The 16,170-nt window shown below is 37.5% G+C and overlaps 1 protein-coding gene across 6 annotated transcripts in view; it reads left to right on the top strand.

The window, feature by feature from the left end:
* Positions 1-16,170, top strand: part of MTMR1 (myotubularin related protein 1) — a 58,991-nt gene that overhangs the window by 18,287 nt on the left and 24,534 nt on the right. For 2 of the 6 annotated variants that reach the window (XM_077146846.1, XM_077146847.1), the window contains 7 exons: positions 6,017-6,092; positions 9,485-9,579; positions 9,946-10,053; positions 12,363-12,464; positions 12,798-12,881; positions 13,709-13,858; positions 14,695-14,883. In XM_077146846.1, coding sequence (XP_077002961.1) covers positions 6,017-6,092; positions 9,485-9,579; positions 9,946-10,053; positions 12,363-12,464; positions 12,798-12,881; positions 13,709-13,858; positions 14,695-14,883 — 804 coding nt within the window. Of the gene's footprint in view, positions 1-445; positions 470-1,047; positions 1,075-2,522; positions 2,574-6,016; positions 6,093-9,484; positions 9,580-9,945; positions 10,054-12,362; positions 12,465-12,797; positions 12,882-13,708; positions 13,859-14,694; positions 14,884-16,170 lie in introns of all 6 variants that reach the window. The other 4 variants (XM_077146842.1, XM_077146841.1, XM_077146845.1 and 1 more) reach the window with 4 other exon arrangements.

Here is a 16,170-nt window from a genome sequence, read left to right on the forward strand (position 1 = left end):
GTCAAATGGGGATTTTTATGGGTTGTTTTGTTTTGGTGGGCTGCTTTGGGAGAAATATTTCATTGTTTCTATGGGGGGAAATACATTTAGCATTCCAAACAGATGTATAAATTAACTTCTCAAATACAGCCTGTTCACAATCGCCTGTGATAGCATTTGACAGAAGGGGTTTATGTTTCAAGTAATGTAGTTTGCCTTAGCCTAAGGGCAAAACGTTTGTCCAAATCATTGACTGACCTGAAAATTATAGGGCAAATGTTTTAGGATTGATTTGATATGGAATGAAACTTAGAGGGCAATTGTGTTAGGAATGACCTGGTTGGCTTTATTTAGATGAGTAATGCCGTTTCTTAGGGGATGGCTGCTCGACCTAATGACATCTCTCACGGGTCGGTAGTAAGGTAAACATGTCCACGATGATGATGTTCTGTATTTTAACTGACAGGTCTTCAGGAGGCCTGATATAAGGGTAAGGGTGTTTGGCTTTCAGCACGCGGGCCTCCTTGTGTGTCTGTGCTTTAGTGGACACTTATGTATTTAGTGTTCTCTACTTCTCACTGGTGTTTATGAGTCACTCAGATCAATTTGCTGTGCAGTGTCCTAGCTTTAAGTGTTCACTAGAAACGCTTTGTTTGTTATAGTGTTTTTATGTGCAGTAAAAGCAGATGTGTGTGAGGGCAGGGTATTATCATTGTTACCAATGGGCAATATGGGCTTTTTGTTGTATTACATGAATTCTGACCAAATGGGCCTTCATGGCATAAGCCTAGGTCTACAGAGTCCTGTTGGAAGCTTGTTTGTTGTGTCATTCACGTGAAAGAATTTAGCTATCAAAGAAAGAGAGTGGTCAATGGTTGTCTGTCCTAAGTAAGATTTCAGTTCATGTTCATGTTTGCACGTTGAACCCAAAAAGCAATTGTGCTAATCTTAAAGATAAATTTAGCAAAATCAGCCCTATCTGGTATTCCTTAAAATATAGATGTAGCTGTTACAACTAGTAGATTATAGTTTGTATTTTCCTCATTATTTTCCTTCCCTTTTTTTCAGAACATTCATAAAACAAGACAAAGATTGGTAATGTGCATGCATTTAAATTTTAGCATCAGGTGTTGAAAATTAACCCGTTTTCCATTAAATGAAAATAATGTAGATTTTGACAGTATCATTTAATGACTTCAAGATTAAATTTTTTATCTTATCAAAAGAAATGAAGTAGTATAAAATAAGCAGGTTAAGTCAAATTTTTATGATTCTCCTTGATTTATCTTTTTTTTATCTTGTTTTGACCATGTTTCGTTTTGCTCATGAGAATCATTTTCTTTCATTGATTCATACTGTTAAATATTAGTGTTTGGCTTTACATTTGCATGGACTTTAAAATGCTGGCTTCTTGTTTGTTCATTCATTTTTTTAGTTTTTAAAAATTTTTATCAAAGAATGATTCTATTTTATTTGTACTTAAAAACAGAAATTCCAAAACATCGGCTGCATTTTAAAAACTATGTTCTTTGAAGGGTAGCAATACTATGTACTAAATTGAATATGGCGATAATATATAAAAATATGTTAAATAACTCTTGTGCTCTATTGACCGAAATTCAAGATGAGAAATAGTAAATCCTTTCAAAGCTTTACCACCTCTTCACTCGTTGCTTTTTAAGAAATAGAGTCATTGGAACCAAACATTGGAAACCAATGTTTCATGAAATCAAGATAAATTTGATAAATTTTAATATTTTCAGTCCCAGAAACTTACTGCAGTTTAAGAGATTCTAATCTCATTTTCAGTATTCATATTCTTTATACCAGCTGCTGAACTAAAAGTCCAATTTTTAAATTTTTAAAAAATAGTTGATTCTATGGAGAAATTATATTAGGAACAGTGTGTTTTAAAGGGATCAGAAAAAGGTTTTTAAAATTTAAATAATTGATCTTTTAGCTAATTTTTTTGAAGTTGTAATTAGAAACATTTAATATGCATGCACACACATATATGATCTGGAAATTTTGTTTGTATCAGTGGAGTTGTTCCCTGGGCAATCCAACCGTTCTTTAGAGTATAGGAATACTTAGGATGTTGAGGATGCATGCCTGTGAACTTGCTTTGTGCTTTGACTTGACTTTGCCCTTTCCCTTGTTTCTGTGGTATGCTTTATTTTCTATGAGCATAATATGTCTGTTATTTTGTTTCTTTGCTATATACCATAGTATTGCTTGATTTTTAAAAGACGGTACATTCTTTGAAATCCATGATATTTGTTTGCTTTTCATTTTCCTGCTCCATCACAGACACAGAATAGATACTCCATTTTAGGCCAAGAATGCTATAGATGACCTACATGTTTCCTTAATTCCTCGGGGGGAAATGTTGTGAGTTGCAAAGCTGTGAAGGGTGTGTCAACTTTTACATGCTTATTGTCTCTTTTAAAAAAAAAGAAATTCTGTCCTTTCACCTGTCTGTTTGCACGTGTTTCTCTTTCTCCTCTTTGCCTTTTCTTGTTCATGCACCTGGTGCTGTGCAGGAGATTCAGGAAGAACACAATGGCTACCCTTCTGAAGCTGAAGCTGACCAGGTGGCAAGTTCTACGTGTTCATCTGTTTGTAGCTACGGATTGTGTATTTAGAAGCCATTTCATACTAGATTTCTAGATGATGAGCAAAGCTTTCCAAATGCTTTTACCACTACAGTAGTGCCCTCATGTCCAAGTTTGGTAGATTATATTATGACATTATTTGCAAAAATTGGTTTATCCAACATTTTGTCAACCAGAAATGTGTTCATCTGTGCTTCTTGGTTTCCCCAGAGAAGATTATTGCTATTTAGATTAATGACCCTCAGTTGCTGTAGAATTCCAAGTTGCCCTTAAAAAGACTTAGAAGGGACCGTTGCATAGGCTGACCCCTTGAGGTGACATGGTCTGGGTCCACTATAATACCTGATGCCTTGTAGTATTTGTGGAAAAATTCATTCCTTAGGTATTGTTCAGTTCAACTAGACTCTCTGGTATCTTTCAAGGCAGAACTTTCCTGAAAATTTATGAAAGAGCTGCTCCAGGGAAGCTTGGGAAGCCCCAGGTATTCATTCAACTGTGCTTCTTTGCAATACCACTCAGCCCCACTCTCCCTTGAGACCCCAAAGCACCTTGAAGTGCCCAGTTTAAAAACCATTGCTTTGGGCATGCAGCTATTATTATAAACTTTCCCCTTGCAGTTTAGATGGGAAATGAGGAGAAAAGCAGTGAGGAGGGGGTTCAGGTATTGAATGCTGGTGAAGTAGAGAGGCCCCAGCAATATGGATGGGATGGAGCAGTCAGGGACAAATTCAGGGAGCTGATGGACTGTCGGCTGGACCTGAAGGTCACCAGGACAGGGATCAGATGAGATCATCGGAGGGAATTCCTCAACTGGGCAACACTTGAGCAAAGGCACCAGGAAAAATGGGTGTATTCAGGATATCAAATTTAAGTCATAAGAATATTCCATTCTCTGATCATACTGTACATGGGTTGGATAAATCAAGGGTCAAATCATGTCCTGTCCCATGCGGTAGTTTTAGTAAATGCTTAATATAGCACAAGTGTGAGCCCCATCTTCTAACACCAGCTCTGTAAGAGTAATCCACCTACTCACAAAACATGAGCCTTTAGAAACTCTTCTCTTGAGTTTACATGCTAAAGATAGATGTATTTCCTTTACAAAATGAACTTCTTATGGGGAAATCAGAAGCAGTGGTGTCACCTATTTGTTTTATTCTGATAGTTGCTTTTTCATCATTTAAAAAGAAATCCTAGATTCAATTATTGTTAGTGAGGGGTTTGTCTCAGCAATGTATTTGTGCTTTTCAAGCCAAACTTGATATGACTATGGGAAAAGAAACTTTGATCTTCAACCTTGAGAGCCTTGCTGTCTCCCGTATGTCACATTCTATTAGCTAGTCCTGGGTAGAGGACTTTAAAAAATCTTATGTGGCTTGTTATAAAGCTCAAAGTTAGTCAGATTTTCTCCCACCCCTTCCAGGTTCAGTTGATTAGAACAACTTGCTTTGGTGAATATATTTTAAAAAGCTTATCCCCATTTAAAAAGTAAGTTACAGTAGTGTTAAGGAACTTAAGTCTGTAATATATGATGATATTTAGCCATTAAAATAACCCTTCACAACATAACATTGGATGTCATTTAAAACTTTGGTATTGAAAATACTTTCTTACCTTATGACTGTGTTATAAAATTAGTGGCTAGTTCAGGCAATAAATTAAAGGAAGTAGGCTTTCAAATTAAGGCTTCATGTAAGACTGGTGATCATTCAGTGTTCCTAAAACTGGACATTTAAAAGTATAAATATTGGTTTATAGTTTGTTGTATAAAAGAGATACTTCCAAATCAGGTGCAAGTACAAAAATGAATCCATAAATGGGCCCCTGTGTCCCATTTAGCGTGTTTACTCCTCGAACATTTTGGCTGAAAAGTGTCTTAAAAATGAACCTAAACTAAACATTCAAATTGAATGAAGTGTTTGATGGTAAAGATGAATTCTAATCTATACTATTTTAAGTGTGCACATTTTGATAAGGAAGATGGATTCTGTCTTTTTTTGTGCCTTCCCAGTAGAACAGACATACATACCACTGATCAATATTTAGCATTAGATCTGCTATTTTGACTTTTTTGTTTCTTTTATAAAATGATGAAACTAGTCTTTTAAAATTGACCTTTAAGCCCCTTTAATAAAACATATTGAAATAGTCTTAAAATTATGAAAAATAATTATTATTTTGAATTTCAGTAATATAGAGTAATACTGTAAAAGGCATTGCTTTTAAATATCTTGCTTTGCAAAATTATGCTGAAAACTTGGTCTTGCCCCAGTTGTTTTCCGCGGAGCACTAGTATCGTTCCCGATGTTAACAGGTGTTCCCTGGAAAAAGCCGTCCTTGGTCGACTAGGTATGGGAAATGCCACGTAGCCCAGCGCCCTCTTGCGGAGTCAGTGTGCATTAACACACTAAAGTCGCAATAAAAGAAAGAACAAAATCCCAGTTTAACCTGTTTTGTTTAACCTAGCATTTCCCAAATGGTTTTTGTTTGGTTTTGCTTTGTTTGTCATTGTTTCTGTTGTTTTAAAGAAGACCTATTCACATCTCATGGGAAATTGATGCTCTGTGAAACACAGCTTGGGGATTGCTGTTTTTTTGATCACCTTATTTTTATTCATGACACATTCTATCAGACATGCCAAGGAGAAAATGACTGGTTTCCTTGGCTCCATCTCAAGGTGTTCAGTCTCTGGCCCCTCGCTTTGTTCTCAGCTCCCCTGAATTACTAGCTCACCCTATCCAACCAGGCTTACAACCACTGTCCCAATCTGGTCATAAGAAATGTGGGCTTTTAGCCTTCCAGCCCTCCAAGACATCAGGGAACATAAGACTTCATTAGGTTTGCTTGGTGAGCATGCTCTCGTGGCCTGGACCGGATAAACAATTCATTCCTACTCTCCACGTCCTGTCCACAGGTAGCTGAGCTGCAGTGTGGGTGCCCACAGGGTTCCTTAGTTAGGTTACTGTTCTGAGACCCTACTCTGCTTACTCTAATTAGATGTTTCCCAAACCCTGGTATAGCCCAAGTCATTTCTATAGATAGCTTAGCACCTACATCTACAGTTGATTTATTTGTATTAGTTTATGCTTAGAAGGTAACTTTTTCTGGCCTTATTTCTAAATTCTGGAGTCACCTTTTACAGCTGTCTGTGTAGTGATTACAGTATCTATCTGTCATGTCAAGCCATTTATGTATTAATGCTTTCTAACTGTGAAATTTAAATATGTTGTAACAATTTGCTAGAATAGGCAGCATGGTGTCCTGTGATGCTGAGCTTTGAAATTGTCTTTTAAAAAAGGGGGTGGGGTGTGGTGCATACATTCTGCATGCTTCTGTAGCCTTGTAGCAAGAGCATAGCACATCAGACTTCATCCCAGGTATACAGATGGAAGTGAGATTTACTCCTGTTTGTCTTTCACCAGGCTCTAAGGGATGGGAATAAGCTGGCACAGATGGAAGAAGCCCCTCTTTTTCCAGGAGAATCAATCAAGGCCATTGGTAAGTTTTACACTTTGCTTTAGTGATCCAGAAAATGAAATGGCATTTACTTGCCAGCATAGATGATACTGGTTTGGTGATGTATGCTGGAGATCAGCCAGACCAATTTAATTAGTGGAAAAATAGACCAGGTCCATTAATTTGTATTAATGTCATCTTGACCTTATGAGATTGAAGCCAGTATAGGATTGCCTAGCACTGCTATTGGGTGGCATCGCCGACGGAAGAGGGGTGCCTTTTCCTGCTTTCTCTCTCTCTCTGTCTGTTTGTCTGTCTCTCATATATGCCACAATACCCTGGGTAAATACCTAAGAGTGGAATGCTGGATCATGTGGTTAAGTTTTTAAGAAAGCACCTTTCACTCTTTCACCATTTCTATATTAGCTGTGGGATTTTTTGTAGATGTTATATATTGTTGGAGTTGATTTATCAAAATTTTGTTTAGAAGGTTTGTATAGATACTCATGAGGGGTATTGGTCTGTAGTTTTCTTTTCTTGGTCAGGTTTTAGTATCAGAGTAATGCTGGCCTTTTATATGAATTGAGAATTATACTCTCCTCAGTTTTCTGGGAGAATTTATTTCTTCCTTAAATATTTGGTAAAATTAACCAGTGTCGCCATCTGGATCTGGAGTTTTCTTTGTGAAAAGATCTTAACTACATATTTAACTTCTTTAATAGTTATAGGATAATCCAGGGTTTGTTTTTCTTTTTGAGTTTGTGTCTTTCAAGGAATTTGTCTGTTTAATCTAATCTGTTGAGTTTATTGGCATGAAATTTATAATATTCCCTTGTTTCCCCATTACTATCTATAGAATTTGTGGTGGCATCACCTTTATGATTTCTCAGGTTGGTACTGTGTGTCTTCTCTCAGTCTAGAGAGAAATTGAATTTAAAGATTTAATTGATCTTTAAAAAATATCATTTGGGATTTCATTATTTTCTGTTTTTTTTTCTGTTTTCTATTTCATTAATTTCTACTCTGATCTTTATTAATATCCTCCCATCTGCTCACTTTGGGTTTAATTTACTCTTCTTTCTCTGGTGTCTTAAGGTAGAAGCTGTGGTCATTTATTGGAGACTTTTGTCCTTTTCTGGTATAAGCATTTAGATACCCCCTCCCCATACTCTGCTTTAGAGGCATCCCATAAATTATGACATGTTGAGTTTTCAATTTTGTTCAGTTCAAAATGCTTTTGAATTCCACTTTTGACTTCTTATTTGACTCTTGTGTTATTTAAGAGTATGTTGTTCAATTACCATATACTTTTGAATTTCCCAAATTTCCTTCTGTTATTTATTCCATTGTGGTCAGAAAACAAGCTTTTAATGACTTGGATCCTTTTGCATTTATTGAGTCTTATTTTATGGCCCAGAATATGGGTTTTCTTGGTAAATGTTCTGAGTGCACTTGAGAAGAATGTATATTCTGCTTTTGTGGGCTGGAGGGTTCTATACATGTTACTTAGGCCACGGTGGGTGAATGTTGTCTTCTGTGTTCTTCCTCATTTTCTTTTTGCTAGTTCTGTCAATTAATGAGAGAAGATTTTGAACTCTCTTGCTACAGTTGTGTATCTCTTTCGCCTTGCAGTTCTGTTAGTCTTGCTTCATTTATTTTGAAACTCTGTTATTAGGTGCATAAACGTTTAAGATGTTTTTGTCCTGATGATTTGAGCACTTTATTATTACAAAATGACTTTCTTTACTCCTAGTCATATTCTTTGCTCTGAAAGCTACTTTGCCTGATATTAGTCTAGCCACTCCAGCTTTCTTTTCCAACAGGCATGGTGTCCCTGTTGCTGTCTGTTGACTTCCAAATTATTTGTGTCCATATATTTTAAGTGAGTTTCTTATAGACCACATATAGTTGGGTCTTGCTGACAGTCTCTGCCTTCTAATTGTTTACACCATTTACATTTTATGTAGTTATTGATGTGATTAGAGTTACATCTACCATCTTGATATTTGTTTTTCCTTTATCCAATCTGTTCTTTGTTTTTCCTTTCCCTCCTTTTTTTTTTTTTGCCTTTTTTTGGTTTGAGTATTTAAGATTCTATTTTATCTCCTGTGTTTTGTTTGAGTATTCGCAATAACTCTTTGTTTTTTTCTTCTTTAACTTAGGTGATATTGTGTCACTTTATGTATAGGATAAGAATCTTATAATAGAATACTTCAATCTGTCCCCTTCCAGCCTTTCTGCTATTGTCATCATCCATTTTACTTTTTATAAACACCGTTGTTATTTTTTGTTTAAAGTCAAGTATCTTTTAAAGATGACAATGATGATGTTGGTGATGATGATAGTAATAATAATAATAATACCACCTCAGTATCCCACAAAAGACCTGCCTGAGCCACCCCCTGCACACCTGTCTGGCCTCAGGCTCCTTCATGCTTCCTGCACCTTTCATTCAAGGACCCTGGCCCCTATCAACTCACAGATGCTGCCTCCATGGCTGTGATTGTGTTGCTCTCTTCCTCCTCCACTTTCCTGCCAAGTTAAGTTGATCCTTTTCTGAGCTTTTATCACATTGTGTCCACATCCTCATTACAGCATTTATCAGGCTGTATTATGATGGTGATTTTCTTCATAGTGTCTCTCACAGGTCATGGGCTGCTGGTGGGCAGGACTGTGACTAATTATGCCCAGGGCTCAGCAATCAAAAGCACTCAGTAAATATTGAGTTACAGACCAATGTAATGACAGTGTTTTGAGAATTTGGTCAAATAACAGCTTGAGAACCTTTAATTACCCCACTCTGACTTGCCTATAGCTGGGTATATTCTTGGGAGGGAATGCCGTGGGGAGGCTAGTGAAGGTCTTTGTGAGGGGTGTGAGCTTCTAAAGATTCATGTGAACCAAATGTGGTGAGCACTTGAGTGATAGTAGTAAAAAGAAAGTGAAAATAGATATTGAAGCTGGTAAGGAATTTGAAATTGAGAGGTCTCTTTCCGTTTCCTTGATGTGGTTCTAGATTCTGTCATCCATGAAGTGCTTTGTTTCCTCTGAGGGTGCATTAGTTAGTTTTCAGTACCAGTACTTTATGAAATGGGAGCCCTGGATCTTTAGAGTTCAAGTAATATGTTTCTGCATAGAATTAATTTATCACGCTGGGAAAATGTAACCACTTGGGAAAAAATGTCAACTTTTAACTAATTATGAGGCCTTTTACTTAAAACCTCCTTAAGTAGCAAATCTGAATTTTGGTTAAGGTTTGTAACTTTCATTAGAAGGCTCTCCATCTATGTTTATTTAAAGTAATAATTGACATAATTCTATACAAATTTAAATTCCTAGAAAACTGGAGTCACAAATATATATGCTGAAAGTTGTTAAGACTTATTGAAGCAGGACAACAGCAATAGTTGCTACTCTGGGCTTTTTTCTTTCAGTTAAAGATGTCATGTATATCTGCCCTTTTATGGGGGCAGTGAGTGGAACCCTGACTGTGACGGACTTTAAGATGTACTTCAAAAACGTAGAGAGGGTGAGTGTTTAAAAGTGTGTTTTACTTTTAAAAATACGTCAGGACAGTACAAAGCAGAACGTAAAGAGTCCTCTGAAGTCCCATCAGCCTGAGATAACCAGATGTGCACATTTGCAAACAGAATGTGTATCCTGAAAATAAAGCAGTTCAAATAGCACATAGAGCCAGAGGGGAATTTTAGTTGAAGTCTTGCTATATATATTTCATAAAGCATGCTATAAATCAGACTTCAGTTTCTTAGCTGGGACATAGAGGAAATGCAAAGTAAATAGACATGATTGATTTTTCTTTAACCCAGTGAAGATTTAAATGTGAAAACTCTGTTGACTGGCATTGATAGGCATTAATCCTGATTTTTAAATCTAGGACCCACATTTCATCCTCGATGTTCCCCTTGGAGTGATCAGCAGAGTTGAGAAGATTGGAGCACAGAGCCACGGAGACAATTCCTGTGGAATAGAGATTGTGTGCAAGGTATAGCACAAACCGAAATGAAATTTAAAAGGGGAACGTTTTCTGAATTGTTCCTTGTGGTCTTTGTACAGTAAGGATAATGTGTCCTGTTAGTAACTTCAATGTTTTCAGGACAGAGAGCCTTCCAAATCTCATATCAGCTAATTCAAACCATTATATCACCCATTAATATAAGCTTTTATGTTTTCTATTGAAGTGTTTCTAATTACTGTGGACCTATAACTTAAGTTTTGTTAGAGCTCAGAGAAATCAAGTGGAAAGCTAAGAGCAATTCTTTTTTCCAGTTGGGTGTTTTAAATTGCTACTTTTCAGACCAGTACATGGTCAGAGTCTTTCTGAGGTTTAGTAGTATCCTATAAATTCTGTGCTAAAAGGCATAAGTAAGCTTCTGTATTGGTGGAATTTGCACCTTGAACTGTACTTATTTTCACTGTGGTGCCTTCCTCCAGTGAATTAAGTAGAAATGTGTGTGGTAACTTTAATACTGAATATTCATTTAATAAACAGTCTGAACTGACATGTTTTATTCCCAATGACTTGACCTCATATAATACAGTTTATTAAAACTAAACTAAATAAGGCACCCAGGAAAGAGATCTGGCCTCTGGATCAAGAATCCTTTCATATTTGGGTTTGGAATTCCTCCCAATCGGTTGGCCTTGATCAAACCTGTGAGGACACCCCTCTCTAGCTGGACCTAGACTGCAGTTGAATCTGTTTTTCAAAGAACCCTTTACTCCTTCCTGATTATGTATCCATTGGCTTAGCAGACTAACTTCTGCTTTTCTCCTTTGGCAAAGGAGAGTGTTCCACAGGCAGAGCAGAGGGGAGCAACTGAAGAATTTAAAGCAGAGGAATGACTGGATTGGTTCTGCAGTTTTGAAATATGCCGTTTCCCTACTCCAAACTCTTCAGCGGCTTCCTATTCTCCTTAACAAGACCCTGCACATCTGAGCCTGGTGTACTTTTCCGTCCAGTTTCATCTCGAGCCACCCTTCCCTTTGTTCATTGCCTTAGCTGCTCACACTGGCCTTCAGTCCCCTCCCCCTTGGTCTTTTCACCTGCTCTTTCCCTTAGCAACCCTGAGAAGCAAGGGAGCCAGTCAGTTGCTAAGGGTGTCACCAGCAGAGTTTGAGAGAGTATGTGACAGGAAATTGTGTTGCTTAGGCAGGTGTCCTGTGGCTGTTTTCCTAAGATATTAACAGGTGATGCATCATTTAAAAGGTACAAAAGTTGTGTATGGTTAAAAAGTAAGTCTCCTCCACCCCACACCAGCCACCCAGTTGCACTCTGGGCAGGTACCCCTTGTTATCAGTTTCAGATGTCCCCCTTCACAGATGCCCTGTGCATGTACATGTGCACATATGTGTAGTCTTTCTTTGAAAATGTAAATGATAGCATATTATACACACTGTTTTGCACTTTTCTTTTTCCTCTGGGCAGTATATCTTGGAACTCCTCTAAACCAGTAAGTGGAAAGTTCCTTCTTGTTTTTAACAGCTCTGTGGTGTTCCAGGAGCTGTACTGTAGTTTATTTAACCAGCCTCCTATTGATCGAGATTTAGGTTATTTCCTTTCTTTGCCATTATAAATCATATCATAATGATGATTTTTAATTTCCCAAATGAGTATTGCTTTACTTTTTTGTGGCCATATTTATTTTCAATTTTCACATTAAAGGAGCAAAGCTTAACTAACAGGAGTGTAGGTTTGAAAAGGTTGGGGAGCACTGCTCTGAATGTCGTCCTGGGAAGACGTCACCCCATCTAAGTAGGCCTCCTTCCTACTCGAGTGTGCTGGGCCTTTGGCAGCTAGCAGCACTGGGGGACAGGGTAAGGAACTGTGGAGCGGCATTGTGATTACTGTAAGGATGGTACTAGGGGTGGCAGTCTTGCCATGACACAGAGTCTTTTCTGTGAGGGCCAGGGGAGCAGCGCCCCGATTTCTCTTTCATGGCTGGTAGGACTTCTGTCACTGACTCTGGGCAGCTTACAAAATCACAACTAATTCTGTGGCACACCTTTAGCAAGCGTATGCAAGGACTTACCTGCACACTTTTATGTACTAACCTTATTCTTGGTTTCATCTGATGTGGGTTCCCCCCCACACACACCCTTTTTGATCCAATTTCCTCATTTAATTATTTTATCTTGTTGGAGGTGTTTTTGTTCATTGCCCTTGGTCGTTGGAGCAAAATAGAGAATAAAATGAGAAATTGATGAAAATATTTTCCTCTATTTATGACGTGTTATCTGGCCAATAGGTACTGAGTAAATATTGAATAAATGGCTTTGCTAATCATTTAACAGGATATGAGGAACTTGCGACTTGCTTATAAACAGGAAGAACAGAGTAAACTGGGGATATTTGAAAATCTCAACAAACATGCATTTCCTCTTTCCAATGGGCAGGTAAACACGCCAAAGTAAACCTTTCTTTGCATAGATTTGTAGCAGTCCAAAAATTTTATGTTTATTGTCCTTTCCAAGCATTTCCTCTCTCTCTCTTTTTCCCTTCTATTGGTAACTGATATTAGAATATTTGAAATTTATCAGTTCTGTATCATGATTACGAAAGGCTGCCAATTGGTTACTTCAGAATTTACTGATTAAAATAAGAGTCTTAATAAGTTCAGTTTGTATCACAATGAAAAGCTTTAAAATTGGGCATCTGAAAAAAAAATTGGGTTCCTGGTATAAAAAACAAATACTGACATATGGATTTTTTATGGTTTTTGTGTCCAGACACTATTTGCATTCAACTATAAAGAAAAATTTCCAATTAATGGCTGGAAAGTTTATGATCCAGTAGCTGAATATAAGAGACAGGTAAAGTATGCTGCTGATCAAATTGAGAATAATAGGTTGAGCCTCGCTTTGTCCTTTAAACGGTTAGAAATGCAACGGAGAAAAAATCTTTAAAACAAATTGTGTGTTGGTATGACTTATTGAGGTTGTGGGTTCTTCATCTTCTAGATGCCCCTTTTTTGCCCAAATCCAATCCTTTAACTATGTTACTGTTTCTTCATCCTTATTCCAGAGGGTGAGTGGGATATGAGGGCAGGGAATTTAAAAACCAAACCAGCAAGATGGTTTTTATTAGATGTCCTGCTGCAGAGTTGATGAGTAAGCATCAGAACTAATGATAAATTAGATTTTAAATATATAGCATGACCAAATCAGTCTGACATAATGTTTATATTATCTAGAAACTCTTTAGAATGTTGTCAATTTCAAGATATCCCAGTAAGATTTTTTCATTGTGTTTAATTTTTATGTCTACCTTAAATTTGGCATAGTGTTTTGCATTTCTTAATTTAGACATTGGTAAGAAATTTCCATGTTTCTAAAGGACAGTCATGTGTATTTTCATTTTTATCCTTAAAACAACACTGTGGTCATTGTTTTATGGTAAACAGGATACAGAATGTATAGGACTGAGATTCTAGTGAATGAATTTCCATTTTGAGTAAGGTTTGGAAATTCTTATGCTTCATTAGATTTTTAAAATGACAAGGTGATAGGTTATATTAGATGAATATATTTAAAAATTTTTAATTAGCAATGAACCACACATAAGTGGATTGTGGTTAGTACTTTCTGAAAGTGTAAAAGTATTCTTTTCCCACCCTTCCCTCTTCTCTACCATCCTTCAGGGCTTGCCAAATGAAAGTTGGAAAATATCCAAGATAAACAGTAATTATGAGCTCTGTGACACCTATCCTGCCATCATTGTTGTACCAACTAGTGTAAAAGATGATGACCTTTCAAAAGTGGCAACCTTTAGAGCAAAAGGCAGAGTCCCTGTAAGTAATAGACACTGTCATTTCATTTAGATGGAAGCATATACTGTGTTAGATCTAATATGAAAAGACACAATACAGAAAGGAACCTAGTGAGCAAAGTGGAAAGTAGAAAAATAAGCCTAAAGGCATGAAAAGCTTTGAATTCTCAACAACTACCTAATTATATAAACATTCTGTTGGCTGTGACTCCCCAGTGGATAATTTCGTTTTACTAAGCACTAAAACTCTTGTACCTGGTTAGACAGTTGTGCTTTCAGAATGTAGTAGAGAATAACAAAGGAGTAGTAAGAAGGTGTTAGCCTGCTATTTTATTAATTTATGTTACTGGTTTCCACGACTCTTCCTAGAGAAAATATGCTGTTAGATGCTCAGTGGGATGCTCTAGCTGCATGGGAGGGAAATCATTACAGAAATAAACCTGGCAGCCAGCAGGCAGTGGATATTTGTGATTCCAGAGTTTGCATCTAGTATAATCCTGAGTCACTTGGCCGCTTGAGGGAAGTGGGGAGGTTTGGAGCATAGTTTTCGATTTTCTGAGAGACCATATGTACACTTTGCCCTCACCCTGCCGGATGTGTCATTGACAATGCAGGTCAAACAGGAATAGGGCTGGATTTTAGTGATGGATTGACTTCATTTTTGTTTTACTTAGACTCACAGAATTTTAGTGGTTGGAAGGGGATTCTTAGAGCTCATCTAGTCAGACTTGTTCTCACCTTTGCGGGGAACACGCCGCAGAGGCTGTGTTTGAGAAGGGAACTTGTTTGCACTACCTAATGATTAAAATATGTGCTGTTTTAGGAACTGTACTCATATTTGTTGCTTGAAAATACTAGGTGTTGTCATGGATTCATCCAGAAAGTCAGGCAACGATTACCCGTTGCAGCCAGCCCCTTGTGGGTCCGAATGATAAACGCTGCAAAGAAGATGAAAAATACTTGCAGACAATAATGGATGCTAATGCACAGTCACACAAACTCATCATCTTTGATGCCCGTCAGAACAGCGTTGCTGATACCAACAAGGTACATTCTCACTTTAGAGCTACAAAGCATGGCTGGTTCCTTACATATTGTCTGTGAATCGGTAAGCCGCTGGGAAAAGCCTCGCCTGCGAAGTTGGATTCTTTCTGAGCAGTCCATTGCTATCCCTCTCCAGTGTATACCCCTTGGGCTATGTTTGGTATCGCATGTGAGTTGGAATCTTGTCCCTCTCCTTGCTTCCCTACCATTTTGTCTTTTGAATTAGGCGAAGACTTAGAAGGAGAATTATCATCTAAAGAATCAAGTAAGTAAGTATTTTAGTGAAATGATTGTGAGGGCCTTGGCAGTCCCTTTAACTTTAGAAATGTAGTGATTGCTTGATTAATTCATGTCTGCTTTGGAAGGTCTTTTCTAATGGAGTTATCCAGTCAGCCATGCAAAAATATGCAAATACACTAAGTTTCCATAGTCACAAGGAGCATAACAAATTACTACAAACTGGGTGACTTAAAATACCCAGTGTTAAGCTTATTCTTTTCCAGTCCTGGAGGCTAGAAGTCTGACATGAGGGTGTCAGCAGGGCCATGCTCCCTCTGAAGCCTTGTCCTGGGCATTCCTGGGCTTGTAGCAGCATCACTCCAATCTCTGCCTCTGCCTTTTTTTTTTTTAATATTTTTATTGTGATATCTTCACATGTATACAGTCCGTCCAAAGTGTACAATCAGTGGCTCACAATATCATCACATGCTTGTGTATTCATCATGATGATCATTTTTAGAACATTTGTATCATTCCAGAAAAAGAAATAAAAAGAAAAAAAGAAAATCCATACATCCCATACCCCCTTACCCCTCCCTCTCATTGACCACTAGTATTGTAGTCTATCCAATTTTTTTTTTACCCCTTATCCTTCCTACCTATTACTTCTTTCTTTTTTGTCCTTTTTTTTTTCTTAACTCATCTGTCCATAACCTGGATAAAGTGAGTGCCAGCCACATTGTTTTCACAATCACACGGTCACATTGTAAAAGCTGTATAGTTATACAGTCATTTTCAAGAATCAAGGCTACTGAAGCATAATTCAACAATTTCAGGTACTTCCCTCCAGCCACTGCAATACACCATCACCTAAAAAGAGATATCTATATAATGCATAAGAAATGCCTCCAGGATAATTTCGTGACTCTATTTGAAGTCTCCTAGCCACTGATAATTTATTTTTCTCTCATTTCTCTTCCTCCTTTTGGTCAAGAAGTCTTTCTCACTCCCATGATGCCAGGTCCCAGCTCATCCTGGGAGTCAGGTCCCATGTTGCCAGGGAGATTTACA

Source organism: Tamandua tetradactyla, chromosome X (assembly GCF_023851605.1).
Source record: "Tamandua tetradactyla isolate mTamTet1 chromosome X, mTamTet1.pri, whole genome shotgun sequence".
Taxonomy (NCBI): Eukaryota; Metazoa; Chordata; class Mammalia; order Pilosa; family Myrmecophagidae; genus Tamandua; species Tamandua tetradactyla.